Source organism: Furipterus horrens, unplaced genomic scaffold, assembly GCF_987537825.1.
Source record: "Furipterus horrens unplaced genomic scaffold, mFurHor1.1.pri manual_scaffold_10, whole genome shotgun sequence".
In the NCBI taxonomy this organism is placed as follows: Eukaryota; Metazoa; Chordata; class Mammalia; order Chiroptera; family Furipteridae; genus Furipterus; species Furipterus horrens.
Window position 1 is genome coordinate 51,803,348 of NW_028327180.1, and position 18,736 is coordinate 51,822,083.

The 18,736-nt window shown below is 46.0% G+C and overlaps 1 protein-coding gene across 2 annotated transcripts; it reads left to right on the top strand.

Moving 5' to 3' along the window:
• Positions 1 to 4,959: 4,959 nt before the first annotated feature.
• Positions 4,960 to 17,361, top strand: CHMP7 (charged multivesicular body protein 7). 2 transcript variants are annotated; one of them, XM_090290145.1, is made up of 10 exons: positions 4,960 to 5,309; positions 7,275 to 7,446; positions 13,478 to 13,663; positions 13,801 to 13,934; positions 14,941 to 14,989; positions 15,214 to 15,333; positions 15,610 to 15,708; positions 15,927 to 15,987; positions 16,390 to 16,572; positions 16,789 to 17,361. In XM_090290145.1, the coding sequence occupies exons 1-10, from the start codon at positions 5,011 to 5,013 to the stop codon at positions 16,839 to 16,841; spliced, it is 1,356 nt and encodes a 451-aa protein (XP_090146271.1). In that variant the 5' UTR covers positions 4,960 to 5,010; the 3' UTR covers positions 16,842 to 17,361. The 2 variants fall into 2 exon arrangements, with proteins under 2 accessions (XP_090146271.1, XP_090146272.1); XM_090290146.1 differs by having other exon boundaries at positions 5,017 to 5,139.
• The last annotated feature ends 1,375 nt before the right edge of the window (positions 17,362 to 18,736 follow it).

An 18,736-nucleotide genomic window follows, 5' to 3' on the forward strand; every position in this document is an offset into this window, starting at 1 on the left:
TCACTGTCTCTGCTTATTGGTTCTGGTAGTGACAGGCAGCACGAGCGTCGACTTTCCCTGTTTCATTGAGAGTTTGGAGAGACTTGAAAAGGCACAGGCAGAAAGGAAGAGGGGCCAGAGTACAAGGCTTGCTCTGAACGAGTGGGCTGCTACCAATTTTTCCTAGCCTGGACCAGGGGACATACATCCTGGGTCTGGCACTGCACAAATGCTTTGCCATGTTTGCATCATTTCCATCATTTCAGTGCCTCTATTTTAATTTCTGCCTATTGGCATCCTGTAGTCCTATATTTTTGGAGCCTATAAGAATCATGACCTTAACAAAACAAGAAGGAGGTAGAATTTTCCATGACATATGGCAGTAAACATTATAACCTAAAACCTATAGGTTCATAAAACTAATTAATTTTGCCACTGTTGGACAAGAAGCTTAAACCCCAATAACTATAGGAGTTCAGCATTCGTGGTTGATATTAGCTTGGGTATTCTGTTTTCCACCATGGTGACCATAGACAAAACAGGGGCTTTCCTTGCCAGCAGATTGTACAGAATACACCACCAGTCTCTTGTTTTTGTTCACTATGACTACTGCTGATGCTCAGATGAAAGTACTGAAGAAGCGTGCCTCAAGCCAAGCTTTTGAGGTCGTTCTCAGCCCTCAGTCAAAAGAATTTATCCCCCAAATTTCCCTTTTTCCTCTAAAGAAGAATCTTTCCCTGGAGGAAATTCAGAAAAAATTTAAAAGCAGAAGAAAAACACAAATCCCATGAAGCTGAGGTGCTGAAGCAGCTTGCTGAGAAAGGAGAGCATAAGAGAGAAGTTCTTCAGGAAGCAACAGAAGAGAAGAGCAGGTGCGGTAAAATTTCCTGCTCTGGTGCTAGTTCTCAAGGTTTCTACGTGTAGGTCCCTGCTCCAGTAAGTTGGACTCTGGATTTTCCTGTCTGTCTCTCCAATTTTTTGTGATAGCACTTTGCCCTTTGATCTCAGTTCTCTGACAGATCTAAGAAGAGTGGTTGATTTTGTTTGTTCAACTTTTTACTTGTTGCTAGGACGGAGTGATGATTTGCAAGTTACTCACATGATGGACTGAAAATAAAGAGCAAAAAAGAGAAAAGTGGGAGAGAAGACAGTGAGATGAAAAAGGGGTAAAGTCTTTGGACAATTTCACAAGTCATCGAGTCATTCTAAAAGACTGTGGTCATGAATGAATATATAGCAACAGCTTCCTGTGGTTTAAATGCTCTGAAAAAAGAAGCAAGGGCATTTCCCACATTTGTGATTGCTCTAACTACTCAGTAGGCAATTAAATTTAGGGGCATTTCATTTCAAATAGCTGAAAAACAAGCAAGTCATTCAAATAAATAAAAGGTTCAGCTATTATATTAGTATATTATATTTAGATAAATGTTCTTATGATAAAGAATAGGTCTTGACTGCTGCTTTACTCATTGTAGGGGCACCAGATATTCCCTGTAAAAAGTAGCAAAGGCCTGCTAAAAAGCCTTAAAAGGGAAGAATGTTACAGTCACTCGGTGATTTACAAGCTAAAAGACCCCTGCTCAGCTCCTTCCCATGGTGGCCCTATCTCCTTCCATTTGCTTGCGACTTGTTTATAACTCTTGTAAAGTTATGTCTTACAGAATGTCTAGCCTTTTTGCAAAATTAATTGGTTTACAAAGAATTCGGTGTGACTAAGAGGCTGCAGCTGCAGCTAAAGATAACCTTATAGCCTTGCGAATTTCTGTTCCTATACTGCCGAGACATTCCGGCAGCTCTGCCCAGCCCCGGCTTCCCAGGGCTGCTTCCCGCCAAAGGAGAAACAGAGAAGCACAGCCCCCTATATAAGCCCTGCCCTAAACCCATTCATGGTCAGAGCTTTGTTAGAGACCTGCTCAGGGTCTCTGCCCGACCACCGGCAATTAAAATCCTTTGCTTGCTTTATACACTGCTTCAGAGTGTTCAATCTCACCTATGTAGCCGCAACATCATGGTTTGATTAATTAAATTAATTCATTTATTCATTCAACAGAGTCCTCAGGATGTGCAAGGCACTGTGCTAGAAACAAAATTAAAAACACCATTCCTGCCGGCAAGTCTCTTAAGCTAGTCAGAGACAAGCACATACATGGAAACTTAGAAAATAATGCAGCACATAAAATGATAGAGAGGTATACAAGGTTACAGAAAAATAAGGAAGGATATCCAATGCAGCCTAAAGCAGGAAGAGGAAAGGCCTCCAGAACACAGTGTTGCCTGGAGAGAATATTAACAAGCCCATCTTTTTCTCCTATAAATCTCAGACTATGAGTAACATATTTTTTTGTTTCATTTCTCTTTTAACCAAGTCCTAAAAGCTGTGACTCCTAGATATAGGAACTAGAAATAACTGGGTAATGTAACAGGGCATGAGTATTTCTGTAAAAATGACGAGGCATCCCCAGCAAGCAGGAGGGATGATGTGGAGCAGTGCAACATTAGAGAAGTGCTGCAGGCTTGAAGCCTCTGAGCTGTTGATGCATTATGGCTAGAGTGAGGCTGCTTAGGCTTGGACCAAAAACACATTGGGGCATTAGCAAAACAACATCACTCCCACAATATGGTGATGTTTAGGTGTTCAGTTCTTCAGACCCTCCAGAACTGAAGAGTCCCTGCAGTCACTCACACATCTACAGTAGTTATTAAGTTTACAACCAGAAAGTGGGTGCTAGGGAAAAAACCTCAAGATCATAGCAGGAACCTTTAATGGGCAGAGGGGGAATCTGAAAGGAAGTCTGCCTGTCTGAGGTCGTGCAACTTATTTATTAACAGGGATGAAACCAGAATGGGGGTCTACATCATTTATTTATTCATTAAAACAACTGAATGATATCTAAGTGCCAGGCTATGTGCAGGGTATGGAGTATGAAATTTATACTCACCAATATTTCCCTGCTGTTCCTCCCCCAACTTCCTGCCCCAAATATCAATTTTACTCATAAATACTTTAGATATATCTTCAAAAGATATTAAAACATAACCATCTTATCACTATCTTAAACCTAATTCACTAAATCATCAAATACCTAGTTAATGTTGAAAGTATCTAATTATCGTAGAGATTTTTTTATTGTTTGTGCAAATCAGATCCAAATCAGATGCAATAACATTGCACATTAAGTCTCTTTGTTGCCCTTATTTGTTGTGGGAACAAGGTCATTATCTAGTAGAATTCCCCAGCCTGGATTTGCTGATTGCAATCACAGGTTTCATTTAACATATTCATTTACCTTCTATTTATTTTTTATCTTCAGGGTTACACGGCAGAGGTCAGATTAATATCCAACTTTGTTGACTATTTCATGGTTCCATTAAACAAAGTCCTTTCACCTTTTAAATGGTTCAATTAAAAAGAAAACCAGTTTATTCTTAACACACTGGACACATATTCATTGCTCGTAAATTGTGAGAGTCTTATACCTATGAGCTCTCATTCTAACACGGTTCTAAGATATTAGAAGGGTAAGGGTCAAGTTATGCAACTTTGACTATATAAAATATTTCTTCAGCACCACTGTATGTCATAGCAAGATATGTCACCGCACATTCCCTCAGGGAACTACGGAACAGGACACAGAATAGTCGACGCTAAGCTGTGCCACGAGGAGAGGGATCAGCACTGAGTCAGGACTCTCCGAGAAGCTGGCAAGGAAGATGAGAATTGAGCTCCAGCTAAAGGGTGCAGTAGAATACCGACACTGAGGAGGAACCAGAGGGGCACTTCAGTGCACGAAAATGGCAACAGGTACTGAACCTGATGAGCTCTGGGGAGGCCTGCGAGGCAGGCGTTACAAGCTCAGAGACTGAAAGTAACCACAAGCGATGGTCTGAAATGAAAACTTCCTAACTAAAAGTGAGTCGCGGTGGGCACTCATGTCCTAGGTTGGTGTCTTCCTTGGCAAAGGTGAATGTTTACCTTCACTGAGTCTGCCTGTTGCCTTTCTGCATCTACAATAACATACTCTGGAATGTCAGAGTAATCCCCTTTCTTCCAGACCCCTCGGCACAATCTCCCACCTGAGCAGAAGACCAGGAACCCCTCATTGTTATCTTGCTGTCCAAATACCACCTCTGTGCTTTATATATTAATTCTTAATTGTCCTCTACCTACCAATGTAAAAGTATTTTCCTCATTTAATCCAATCTCAGAGATTTCCCTGCTTTGCTTTCTCCCACCTCCCTAATCTATCACCAGTGGATTTCCTGTAACCCTCCTTACGACTCCTCCTTCGATTGTAACGTATAAAAATAAACTGCAGAACTGCCATTCTCCAGAGCTTTCTTAGTCCTTTAATATTTTGCTTCGCAGTAATTGTCAGTTTGGCTCAAATAAACTCACAAAAATTCTTACACGTTTGGACATTTCTTACATCCACAGAGGTAAGAGAAGTAGAAGCTTACATGCCTCTCAAAATCAGTGTAGGGCCCGTCAGGGACCTTGGGCGACCCACTCATCCGCGGACATTGTGGCAGAAGCTGTGTTGGAAGTTCAAACATCTGGAGCAAGTAGATGGCTGAGCAGCGAGCAGTCCACAGCGATCCCTGCGGGCCACCCTAGGGCCGCTGGCGCGCCTTGGCGGGACTGCAGCCCCTCTAACTAAACCCACAAGTCAGGGGCGTCCTCGCTCGCCTCTATAGAATGCTTCCACAAACTGCAATTGCTGAGGAGGCGCTGTGCGTGCCTAGGCGCCACGCACGCGCAAAGCCCTTCCCTTCCGCACAAAGACGGCGGGAGGGGCGGTCGGCGCAGGCTCCCTAATTCTCTCCGAAAATAGGATCATCCTTCCGCCTCCTGGCTCCGAGAGGCAGGGCGGCGCGTGTGTTATGAGGATATGCGAGACTTATTTCACGCTGGGAGGCGGTGACGTAATGACAGAGGAGGCGGTGGTCAAAGAACGGAAGCCGGGAGGGAACCAGGGCGGAAGGGAAGCAGGCCAGGCTTGTGTTAGGCACCTTGGCGGGGCTGGGGTTCCGATGTGGTCCCCGGAGCGGGAGGCCGAAGCCCTGGCCGGGGGAGGCCCGGCGGGCCTACTGCCCCCCGAGTGGGAGGAGGATGAAGAGCGCATGTCCTTCCTGTTCTCCGCCTTCAAAAGGAGTCGCGAGGTGAACAGCACCGACTGGGACAGCAAGATGGGCTTCTGGGCGCCGTTGGTGCTGAGCCACAGCCGCCGCCAGGGGGTGGTGCGTCTGCGTCTGCGGGACTTGCAGGAGGCCTTTCAGCGCAAGGGCAGCGTCCCGCTGGGGCTGGCCACGGTGCTACAGGACCTGCTGCGGTGAGGGCGAGACTGGGCCGGGGCTGGGGGCGGCTCCCTGACTGCGCGCCCGGGGTCTGGCTCGGAGCAGCCTCTATGTTTGCTCAGTAGGCCAAGGAAGAGGAAGACGAGGAGGCTAGGGTAGGGGTGTTGAGGGGAGATGGAGACGGGGTATGGGGATAGTCCGATTAGATGAGATCCAGACAGGAGAAGCCAGCTTGGCAGAGGTAACAGTGATCTGTCAGGACTGGAATCCCGTTATGGAGTTATTTTGCTGGGCCTTCCAAATTTGAATTATCTCAGAAGGTCTGTAAGATAAGATTTATTGTATTAAGGAAGAGCTAAAGAGAGGGCAGCGGTGGGGAAGAGGTCAGGTTGTAGGGATCTTGGCCAACAGCCCATACAGAGCACAGGTCATGTGTGTGGCCTGTCTTGTCCTTGGCACAGGCCCTTTGGATTTGAGTACAGGCTTTACCGAATATCTTGATGCTCTGAGAAGGTCCTGTAGGTGCTACCTGTGCAACAGGTGTGCTACTTGGGGGTACCTGAGACAGTAGTGTGGATATCTACTAATAGACGTATAGCACTTCACAGTGTGCAGATCCTTCACATACACCATTTCATCTGACCCCCTCAGTGGTCCTGTGCACCAGATGGTAGAATTATCCTCAACAGACAGAAGAAGAAACTGAGCCTCACCACACAACTTCCTTAGCTTATTAGAGATAATGCCAAGACTGGACCTTGGTCTTCTGGTTCTTGATCATCTGCACTGCACACTACATGGCTCATACCCAGAGCAGCCTAGCCAGCCTAGTGCCTGCCTTCTCAGTGAATGAACAAGAAGGTCGACTAGGAAATGTTGCTTTTAGCTTGCTTCTCTTCCTGATTAGAAAGTCTCCCTCCTCATGACCTTTGCATCTGCTGATATTGATGGGACAAGCTATTTCCGAAACTTCTCTTTCCTGAGCAACTGGACTGTGGACAAAGTTTTAGTTCATGCCTGAAGTAGAATGCAGGGGAGAGGGTAGCTGAAGAAGTCAGTTAGGAAAAGGAACAGTCTGGGCTTCCTGGTTGCAGCTAAACCATCCCCTACCATTTCTGATCGAGTCCCTTCATACCTCAGATTCTCTTTTCCTGGCTGCTGGCACTGTGCTGATGCTGCCTGGCGTTTGATGGCATCTGGCACCTGAAGAATTTCTGGGAAGCTGTGCTTCATGGAAGCAGCGTAGCACAGTAGTTTACAGTTTTGCTCAAGGGCCAAATGGCCTGGGCTCAAATCCTAAGTCTGCCACTTGCTAAATCACGTGATCACGTGATACATTCTGTTACCATGGACAAATTATGTACCCTTTTTAAGCCTTAGTTTGACCAATTATAAAGTGGTGATGATTATTGAACCTAGGTTTATTGTGAGGATTTCAAGAGATGTTCCCTACATTGCCCTTAACAAAGTGACCAGCCCATGGTAAGCATTCAGTGAATGGAGCTACTACTATCAGTACCATGAAATGCTTATGTCTTCTCTCCACCCTAGTTTGGAAAGAGCAGAAAACCCTTTCTCTGAATTCTTTGTATTCTTCCTTACACCTTGCATTGCACAGCGATCCATTATTATTATTTTCATCTTATCATTTTTGAGCCCCATAAGTGAAAGTTCCATCATAGGCCCTGCCTCCTCCTGTGCCTCTGCAGTCTTAGTGGAGAACTTGTGTTTTGGAGCCAAATTATACTTTAGTTTTGGCCTCACTCACCTTCTCAGCCCCTCAGTTTTCTCATTAGATAAAATGCCGATAAGACCATCTGTGTTGTGGAGTTGTGAAGCTTAGAGCTGGGGCATAAATGTAGTAGCTGCTCATCGTAGATGGCACAGAGTAGCTGCCTAATAAATAGTGATGATGATGATCAGATTGCTCTGGGGGTAGAGGGCTGTGGGAACTGGAATGGGACATTGCATGACGCCTACTGTATGCCCTTTCTTTGCAGTCGAGGGGAGCTGCAGCGGGAGTCAGACTTCATGGCCAGTGTGGACAGCAGCTGGATCTCCTGGGGGGTCGGAGTCTTCCTGCTGAAGCCCCTCAAGTGGACTCTTTCCAACATGCTAGGGGATAATAAGGTTCCTGCTGAGGAGGTGCTTGTGGCTGTGGAACTGCTTAAGGTGGGTACTTGGAGGGGAGAGGTCTACGTGTCATCTGGTGTGATTACAGGTCCTCCACATCCCTTGAGTGTATCATTAGAAAGAGAACATAATCTTTGTACTTGGTGACAGGTGATAACTGCCTGACCTCCCTTATTCTGTACTTTAGCATTATTTAGATGTTAGTTGGACATTTTTGGTTGGCCAAAAAGTTTGTTTATTTCCGTAAGATAAAACAGTGTTTCATTTTCACCAACAACTTTATTGATTTAGATATTTTGAGGATGTCCGCTATCTCCTGCGTGGTATAATAATTTTCTCAATATTTTGATTGCTATCAACTTCAACTGTTCTACCTGACCATGAAGCATCATCCAGGGAGAGATCTCTAGCATGCAACTTCGCAAACCATTTTTTACACATTTGATCAGTCACAGCAGCTTCAACATGCACTGCACAAATCTGTTTTTGCATTTCAGTTGCATTTTTACCTTTCTTGAAATAATAAAGCGTAATATGCCGAAAATGTTGCTCATTTTCTTCCATCTTCAAAATTAAAATGGCTACACAAAAATTCACCGATTTTGATAAGTTTTTTAAAAAATGCACACTGATAAGACAGCTGTCACAAACAGTCTAACAAAATTGTTTTGAATGAAGTTAAAGACAACTAAGCACTACTACAGCCATCTTAGAGAAAAAAAGAAACGAACTTCATGGTCAACCCAATATATGTCAAGGGGGAGCCTCTGTCTAGGAATCATTGGTAATGTACAGTTGATTATTTTACGTATTTGTAGGGATTCATGAAAAGCTAAATGTTTAGAAAATGCTTTGCCTGCTGTAGTTTACTAACAAGAATTTCTCAGGATTCCTGAACACCTTGTGACTTTCAGCTTTGCCTTAACCCTAAATCAATAAACTACTTCAGATTTTCTCCTCTCTGGCTATAACCCTTTCCCATTCCAGCTTACTAATGGCCTTACTTCCATTGAAGAGGCCTCCAGGCCCTTGGTCCCTTCCTGCTCTCCTGGTCAGTCAGCTTCCTCCTGGCCAGTGTAGAGTGTGCAGCTAACGCCTGCTTCCCTCGTCAGTGCCCTCAGCTCCTTTGCAGCTCTCCTGGCCCACACCAGAGACCTCAGCAAGTCCACCACCTTCAGTCAACCCCACATTCTCCACCCCTGCTGGAGAAAGTCACCCTATCACCGAAACCGCGTTTCCTTTCACAGCCCCAAGCTTTAGGAAGACCCTCAGAGCCACCCCGCATCTTGGTTTTCTTGTCCTCTCCCAGCCCCTCACAAACTCCTTCCATGCTCTGCCCTCTCTATTCCCTGCAAACACTTCATGGAGAAGGTGGAATCGCCTGAGTCAGCACCTTCAGCTTTCTGCCTTTCCACCCCCAGTTTAACCTCCTCTAGCCCTTCTTCCTGGTCAGAGCTCAGAGGATGAAGTGTCCTTCCTCTCTTCCACCTGTGCCCCAGAGTGTCCTGCACAGCTTGCCGCCTGTCCCATCAATTAGCCTCTTGTTCTGTGTATTCCAGCTCCCTCTTTGGTGCTCACCTTCATCAGCCTCTAAACCTACTCGGCTCCTGTGTGGGACCTAAGCCCCTGCCTAGTTCTGCTCTGTCTCTCTCCTTCCCGTCCAAGCTTTGTTGTCACTGCTTCCTAATCTCCCACGCTCTCTTTGACCCAGTGCACACCTGATCAGCCCCACCACTGCACCAAAACGGCTGTGGACAGCAATCGTGACGAGAGAGAGCGAGAGAGAGTGAGAGAGAGAGAGAGAGAGAGAGAGAGAGAGAGAGAGAGAGAGAGAGAGAGAGCGAGAGAGAGAGAGAGGTGAGTTGACTGAACACCTGTTAGCAGATGTACCTGAAGACAGGAGTTCCTTTTGAAACTCCCAGGCCAAACTCAGCATCAGGGTCCTTGCAGAGCCCTACAGGCTTCCACACAGCAGGAGCCTGCTCAGAATCCCCATTCCTCTACCCCGGTTCCTCTCACCTCAGCAGACCCCCAACCCCCTCTACCTCAGAATGAGAAGGAGGTCTCGCCCCTCCCTCATGGTTATCCCCTCACCCAGTGCCCTGACCTTCAGGGCTTAGCCAAGGCCCCACAAAAACTACAGGAAGGTTTGGGTGGCTCTGGGCCACGTCCCTTCCTCTGTGCAGTCTTACCTCCCGTGTGCTCTGGCTTGTAGCAAAGGGATGTAGATCCATTTATCCCCACAGATGTGGTTTTGGACTCACAGTCTTTTGAGAGTAAAGGCAGAGATGGGGGTGGGAGTGGAATGGTACAGGTCTTCCAAAACCAGTAGTAATATTTGGCAGCAATGTCATCTAATCCTGTTTAGGTAAAAAAATAAGTCTTCCAGCTCTGTAGGGACATCGTACTATTAAATCTGTACCCAGTTTATGACACTAGACAGAATGTGTAATACTTTATCTCCTTCAGTGACATCTGCTTTCTAATCGGTGACTTCACCTTTTTCACCTGGGGTGAAGACTCATTTACCTCCTTGGAACTAAAAGGTCTTATCTGGATATTTTATAAAACAAAACCTCCTTCTGAGAGGTCAGTTGATTTTCTCAAGTCTAGACATAGAAAGCAGCCAGTAACTTCTTATTTGAAAAAAGTACAAAAAGAAATTGCTCATAGATTTTGCTATTAAAAAAAATTATACAAAGAATTGAAAGCTTCCTTTCTGTCTATCCCACTTCCAACTTCTTGGGTACATTCCCTCCCTGTGTGTGTGTGTGTGTGTGTATTTACAGACATATCTTTTCTTATTGACCCTGTCTCATACTATTATTACTTTCCATTTTATTTCCTTGTTAGCATTTAGTACTTCCTGAAAATTTATTTACTTGTTTATTTATTTATTATCTGTCTCTTCTACCAAAAGGGAGAACTTCTTGGTACGTGGGACCTGGGACCCTGGGAACAGAGTCAGTAAATATTTATTGAATAAATAAATGAACATACATGTACATATGTATACACTCTGGTTTTTTTCCAGAAATGGAATCTTATTTTACCTATTGGTCTGCAAACTGCTTTGTGTTCTTTTCACTTGACTATATCATGAGCATCTTTCCAGGTCCCTACACAATGTAGATTTTCTTCCTTCATCGGAACGGCTGTGTGATAATCTACAAATACACCACAATTGATGCAGTAGGTACCAGATAGACAGTTCAGTCATTCCAATTTCTCTTATTACAAAAATTATTTATTTGACAGCCTTGTCTGTACATCCATGTACTTCTACTTTTATTTTTATGGAATTGATTTCTAGAAATGCATATGTACATTTTTACATTTTAAAAGAAATTGCCAAATTACTTTTCTAAAGTTTGTACTACTTCACGCTTTCATCAAGATTACGTTAAAGTGTCCAGTCTCCCCATATCCTTGTCAGCACTGGATAACATCAGTCTTTTAAAACTTGCCAATTTGATGAACAAAAATGATACTTAATCAGCTCAGAAGATTTGTGCATCTTTTCACCTATCTACTGGCCATTTACATATCCCCTTCGGTGAATTGCCTATTTATATCCTATTTTTATGTTGGGTTATTTATCTTTTATATTAATTTATAGGAGTTCTCTATATTTAATATATATTTATACATGTGTGTGTATTTAGGATTAGGGATGTAAATACTGTTTCCCAGTGTCTTGCTTTTTTTTTTAATAATGTCTTTTACCTATTTCTCTAGTCAGATGTCTCAAATTTTCCTTTATGGTTACTGAATTTCTGGTCTTGTTCAGAAAGTATCCTCTTTAAGTTTAATCAGATTTTAAAAGTATTTTCTTCAAATTATTTTACACTTTTATTTTCTCAATTTAAATGTCAATGATTTTGTATTCATTTTTGTATATGTAGTAGGGTAAAACTCTTTTCTTCCAAATGGATAACCAGTTGTTTTTAACATCACTTATTAATGTTGGTGCCATCAATCTATTTGTGAATGGATGCCATCCTGTTCTCACTACAGTAGTTTTATAGTAAGTATTGTTATCTGGCGGGGCAGTCAAATCTAAGGAAAACTAGGCTGTATCTTTTATTTTTTTTTAATTTAGACTTTATTAATTTTTAGAGAGATGGAAAGGGAGGGAGAAAGAGAGGGTGGGAAACATCTATGTGTGAGAGATAATTGACCCATTGCCTCTCTCACTCACCCCAGCTGGGGACCTGACCCACAACCCAGGCATTTGCACTGACTGTGAACCAAACTGGCGACCCTTTGGTTCACAGGCCGGCGCTTAATCCACTGAGCCACACCAGCCAGGGCTAGGCTGTATCTTATTAGACTCTTCTGCTGCTTTTGACAGTCCTTAAAATTTTCCATTTCCTTGACTTTGTTGGTTGTCCTTGGTTCTCCCTGAGCAGTGTTTCTGGATCTTGTTTGTGAGCCCCTTCTTGTCTTAAACATTGGTCTTCCTTCAGCTTATTACTTTGCTCTCTGAATTTCCTTGTAATTTTTTAAAAAATAATTTATTTATTTATTTGTTTATTTATTTGTAGAGAGAGGGGAAAGGAGAAAGAGAGGGAGAGAAACATCACTGTGTGGTTGCCTCTCACTCGCGCCCCCAACTGGGGACTTGACATGCAACCTAGTCATGTGCCCTGACTGGGAATCAAATCAGCGACACTTAGCTCGCAGGCCAGCACTCAATCCATTGAGCCACAGCAGCCAGGTCCTTGTGATTTAATTACCTTCTACTTCCTGTCCTCGTGTCTCCCTGAGCTTCAGATTTATTTATCTGCTGTATGGATCTTCCTGGATGTACTCCAGACATCCTGAACCAACATGTCCAACATGGAATGTTTTGTCTTTCCTTTAAAATTTCCTTGCTGTTAATGGATATCATCACATCCACTCAGTCACTCAAACCAGAACCCTGAAGTCATGCTAGACTCCAGACCCAGTTACCATGGACTGCCAGCCTTATCTTCTAAATGTTGCTTGAATCCATCCCTTCTCTGTCCCTGTTACCATTACCTTGTTCAGTCCCTCATATCCTCTGGCATAAATGGTCTCCTTGCCTGTAGACCTAACTCCTACAATCCATCCTTTCCCAGTTGTCCGCTAGATCTCTTACTCTAACAATGTCATTTCCCTTCAGTGACTCCCACCATCTGCTGGGGGAAGGACAACATAGGAGATACTACACTTCGTACCAGATGGAAGTGCTTCTACTCTTCCCCTTCCCGTCTGATCTGCAGGCGCCATGCTGACTCACTTCATGCCATTGCCCTTGCTCACCCTCCAGCCTGATTCACCCTCCCATCTGCCTCCCCTAGAAACTCCTTGCCCTTCAGGGTTCTGCTCAACAGCCATTTGTCTCCAATAACCTCTGAACTCCTCGATATTCCTTCCCTGTGTTTTCAGTGTTCTGTGTACATCTCAGTAAATATTTCTGGTTTGCCGAAGATAGAGAGTAATTGGCTTATCGGAGGAACACAGTGGTTTGTTTCTTGGAATCTTTGCTTCCCAGACTTCTCACAAAAACCCTACCCCACCTGTTTGACCCATGCTTCTCACTGAGGACAGCAGTGTGCTCGTTTGCAGCATTGCCAGTTGGCATGAAAATGGACAGAGCAGAACTGGAAGGGAAGGTAGACGTCTGCAGTTTGAGAGAGGGATGCTGAGGGCCAGTGAGACAGCTGGTTTGGGGATGCCCAGGCCAGACTGAGAACCAGCCCCGGCTCCCATCCACGGCCATTCCAGCCCACCGCACTGCCCCCTTCTTCCCTCATGGAGACTGTGGGCCAGGGAGATGTGGAAGCATAAAGTCCCAGATGGAAGTGCAAGCACAGCCGGCTTCCAGTATGTCATGGACTTCATTTCATCCACATCCTCCAAGCTCTCCTCCAGCATTTAAAAAACACAGATCCTTTCTCTTCCCCAAAGCTGCCGCTTGAGGGAGGATGGGTCGGCGCCCCCTGCTCTGGCGCTGCCTGATTGTCATTTGAAAGCAGGGGTCGGGCTCACTGGGGTCCGGGGTGGTGGCAGGGCCTGTGAGCATGTTTTGCTTTTGCTGCAGGAGAAGGCTGAGGAGGTGTATCGTCTGTATCAGAACTCCCCTCTCTCCTCCCACCCTGTGGTGGCCCTGTCGGAGCTGAGCACCCTCTGTGCAGGCTCCTGTCCTGATGAGAGGACCTTCTACTTGGTGTTGCTGCAGCTACAGAAAGAGAAGAGGGTCACAGTCCTCGAGCAGAATGGGGAAAAGGTACGCAAGTTCAGCTGTTCATTCACTGACTCCCCTGGTGACTTACTGAGCGTATACTGACATCCCCACAGCATTCATGCCTGGGGATGTCTCAGCCTTTGTGGTAGGGGCAGTAGTAATTTGTCCCTGTCCCTTAGATTGTAAAGTTTGCCCGGGGGCCACATGCCAAGGTCTCTCCTGTCAACGACGTAGATGTTGGGGTGTACCAGCTGATGCAGAGTGAACAGCTGCTCTCACGCAAAGTGGAGTCCTTATCCCAGGAAGCAGAGAGGTAACTACCCCTGAGCTGAGTACCCCCATCCTGCTAGCCCTTAGAGCTGGCAAAGCATTGGTGCTGTGGGCTCCTTAAAAGAAAAGGAAAAAAAAGATTTGTTTTACTGATTACAAAACTACTCACTGCTCAATACAGCAATCTTGGAAAGCACAGAATATCTCAAAGCAGAAAAGTGAATTTTAATTATTATGATGGTTAGCATTCTATTTATGCTCTCCTGCACCAGTATCCACTTCACCAACGTTGACTGAGCCAGGCCTTGTCTTAGGGACTTGGGGATACAGTAGTGAGCAAGACAAGTCTGCCTCCCAGAGCTCTCAGGGACTCCTGCCCTTCCCCAAGGTGATGACCACACAAGGCTTCCCCACTGAAGGCACACAGGAACACTTCTCCCAAGAGTAGAGTAGGGTATAGAGACACTGGGTTAAGATGTACTTGTTTTTTATTTTTTAATTATTTTTAGATTTTATTTTTAGAGAGAAGGCAAGGAATGAGAAAGAGAGGGAGAGAAACATTGCTTAGTTGCCTCTTGCATGCCCCTAACTGGGGACCTGTACCACAACCCAGACATAATGCCCTGACCAGGAATTGAACTGGTATCCTTTTCATTTGTGGGACGATGCCCAACCCACTGAGCCACACCAGTCAGGGCTAGATTAAGATGCACTTGTTCACTCCATCATACAGTGGGAGAAACCCAAGGGATGTGTCCGAAGTCATTGTTGGTGTTAGGAATCAATTTCCAATCTCCTGGCTCCCAAAATGGGAACCTGTTTTTAAGGTGCCTTGTTGGCATGCTCTCTCCCTGTGGGTTTTCAAGCTTATATCTCAGCTTGCTGCAGGAGGTTGACAGTGGCTGTTGGGCATCATTTTTCTTGCCATTGGGTGGGTTGGATTTGATCTTCAGAGGTAACTTTACCTGGTGCTACTCTTGGGGACTTTTCAAGACCTTGCCACCCTGTCTGATGGCACTGTCCTCCCCATCTGTCCCTTTGTTTTATAGGTGTAAAGAAGAAGCCCGCCGGGCATGCCGAGCAGGAAAGAAACAGCTGGTAAGTTCTGTCTTCCCCTCCATCTGTGCGCCTGCACGCTGAGTTGGCAGTGACAGGTGCCCTGGAAGTTCAGAGAGGAACTTGGGACTTGAGGGGAACAGTCTGCAGGTGCCCAGGCACCACAGAAGGAGGCTTGGGATGGTCTTAGCATCTGGGAGTAGCAGTCTTCCTCTGGCCCTTTGTTCTTCCCAGTATGGCCCTGACCAAGTCTCCATGCACCATAGGCACTGAGGTCTCTGAAGGCCAAACAGCGGACAGAGAAGCGCATCGAGGCCCTGCATGCCAAGCTGGACACTGTTCAGGGCATCCTGGACCGGATCTATGCCTCGCAGACTGATCAGATGGTAGCTACTGCCCTCCGCTCAGTTCTTGTCTGGTCTGTCTGGCACCCCCTGCTCATCCCCCCCATGGCGGTTCTGCTGTTTGGATGAGGCCTGGGACATGGTTGCCTGAGCCTCTTGTGTTGGGAAGTTTGGGCCCCAGGGGATGTGGGGTGGATTGAGTGTGGGTAGCACACACACACACAAAAAGCGCCCAAAGCTGTGTTTTGGAGATGAAACTGTATCATATATATTTTGCCCAGTGTTCGTCATTTGCACTGATAACTGCCCTCCCTTCAGGTTTTCAATGCCTATCAGGCCGGGGTAGGAGCCCTGAAACTCTCCATGAAGGACGTCACAGTGGAGAAGGCAGAGAGCCTCGTGGATCAGATCCAAGAGGTATGGGCAGGGCCAGGAGGGAGACCTGGAGGGAAGTTACTGAGGACATATGGGACTGTGTTGCTCTTCCTTTTTTCACAAACTGGACTATACCTTGTGAACTTGAGGAATCTTCCTTTGATTCTTGGATGGGGTGACACTGCTTTGTAACATGGAGACTCAAGGACTGGGGTCCATGAGACATCACTCAGGTTCAAGGCCTGCGCTTTCCCTTACAGCTATGTGACACCCAGGATGAAGTTTCTCAGACTCTGGCTGGTGGGGTAACCAATGGCTTAGGTGAGTGGACATGGTGGTTCTTCCTTCCTTCCCTTCTTCCTAAGAGGACCTCACCTTCTTGTGCTGTAATGAGCCTCTCTCTGGGGCTTGTCTTCAGGAGTATTTGGAAGGAGTTGTCATTTCCTCTCTGTGCTCCAGCATTCCTTACTGACTAGGCTTCTGACTTGGAAGTGCTGCTTTATGGGCAAGAGGAAGCAGGGTCAGTTCTGTGGTGATAGCAAAATATACCTTCTTAATGACTTAACTTCATGTATGGAAACAGTGTTTGCCTGAAAGCGCCCTCTACCTTCCATGTCACATGATTTTTTAAGCTGAGCTGAGTTCTGCTGTCCTCCGTTTTTGACTCATAAATTCATTTCCTCTCTGGGCTTTCTGTGTCCTCACATGGTCTTTTCTTTCCAGATTTTGACAGTGAGGAACTAGAGAAGGAACTGGAGGACATCCTTCTTCAGGATACCACCAAAGAATCTTTGGATCGGCCTGACCACCCCCACGAGTTGTGTTATACCAACAGTGTGCCTGTCCCTAGGATATCGGACGCTGAGCTTGAAGCCGAACTTGAGAAACTGTCCTTATCAGAAGGAGGTATGGAGCTGTATTCTCAGGGTTGCTGATTGCCATGGGGCTCTCTCGCTGAAAGGAGTCCCAGCCCAGTTACTAAATTTGCCAGGGTACCAGAGCCCGGGAAGGGAGCTGCGGGCTTATTACTTATCTATATCAAGATTCAGTGCCTTCAGCACTGGGATGCTTCCATCTTAAAGATCTGCCTTGTATCATGTTCATCATTGTTTCTCCTTGCAGGTTTGGTCCCAAGCAGTAAATCTCCAAAAAGACAATTGGAACCAACTCTCTAAAGCCATGTAGGACCCTCAAGTGAAGGACCCTCATATAAAAGAGAGACCAGGCTTGTATGTGTGTACATAGTTATTTAAAGAAGAAACTCAGAATTTGTTGGGAAGAGGAGGAAGGAGAACCACTCTGATTTATCTGGATGCTGCCACTTACCATGGGACAGACCCAGCTTCTGGAAGCGTGCTCCAGACTTCTCATCTTCATAGTGCCACACTTTACACAGTTCTGCGTGTGACCTGTCGTCCCCCATAGCCCGCAGTTCTTGCTCTTGGCTCACTTAGGTTTGTCTTCACCCACCAGCTTTGTTCCAGCCAATGGAGGTGAAAGATTTGCCGCTTTGCTAAATCAAAGTCAGTCCTCTTCCCCTCCCCACTGTTCCTTAGAGGGATGTATTCTGTACAGCCAGTTAAACATCTTGCTGCAGTCCCACTGCGCTTTCATTGGTAATGTGAAGGCGAAGAATCGAGCAGCAGCCGCTTTATGCAGACACAGGCAGTGTAAAAGTTTCTTCTCTAGGATCATTTGTCAAATTCGCCAGGTGTTTTGACAAAGAGGTCACCTTGAGTGGCTCAGAATCATGACATCTAGAGGGGTCTCATGTGGTTGGTGGTCACTGCTGCCTCTTCCATCTTACGCAGAAGAAGCTCTGACTGGAGAGTTATTCTTGGAATTTTGAACTTGAGGGGGAGAAGCCCCAGTGGCTGCAAGGCCCAAGTGTCCAAACCTGTATGCTTTTTTAAAGAGGCATCGTTGCTGCCTTTCCCCATCATGAATTAACTTAAACGTCACTTAAAACACATATATTATCAGAACAAGCCACACAACAACACACCTCCCCTTCTTGAGCCAGGCATACAGCAATAGGCTCTTTGTTTGAATTTCAGAAGCATTTTGCTCTGTGCCCACTGCTCAGGGCAGATGACCTAAGCCAGGCTGTGCAATGGAAGCGAAGACCGGGGCCTGCTGCTGGGTTTGCTGCGTGTCTCCTGGTTCTGCTCTCTACCTGTCCCTGCATCCTCGAGCCCCATCTTCCTGCTTTCTTTGGTGGATGGGGAGGATGGCGAGGTGGGACAGACAGGAGAGAGTCTGAATGCTGTGGCAACAGGGAGAAGAGAAAGTGACAGCCACACTGCCACATTGCTGCCACAGTGCGAGCATTCCTGCCTGGAGCCTGTTCTAGCCCTCCTGCTTGAGGTCGTGTGGAGCAGAGGGGAAGAGTCTGCTCCAGGCATGGAGCTCAAATCACCTTTGAACAGATTTCTCTCCCACTGGACCTGAGTCAACTGAAATGTTGGGGGTGAAGAGAAACAATCACTATTTTTTTCTTTTTTATCTGGTAAATAATTAAAAGAAAAGCCGGAGTGCTTGTCCTTGTCCCTTCTTTAAGTTTCATAAGGTTTCTTGCTAAATGCCATTCCACCTCTGGCTGCAACATTTGCTTGCTTTCACTTGCCCCCAGGAGAAAGTTGAGCAGCTTCATAGTGTAAGTGCTGAGCTGCATGGGAAGCTGCCCAGTCTCCCTGATGGGGCTCACACTGACGATGTTCTGGGAGGGGCCTCATGTCCTTCGAATGGCCTTGGTTATAGGACTGTGCCATCAGTTACTTTTCCTTCACCTGTTTGTTTAAATGACCCACTTTCCTCTGGCCATGGGATCCTGCCATATTTTAGTCTGGCACCAATATTTACTCAGCGCCTACTCCAGGCCTGGGAGTTGCCACCATGTGGGGTGGAGAGGAGAGATGGATTGTGAGGCTGAATGCCGAGCTAGGAACAGGCTAGGAGATCTGCCACAGCACTAGGTTTGCAGCTCTAGGTAAGTCCGGAGGTGAACCAAGCAGGGAAAGGCATTGGGAGCAAGCCCGGAGCAGAAACGACTTGAACAAAGAAGAGTGAA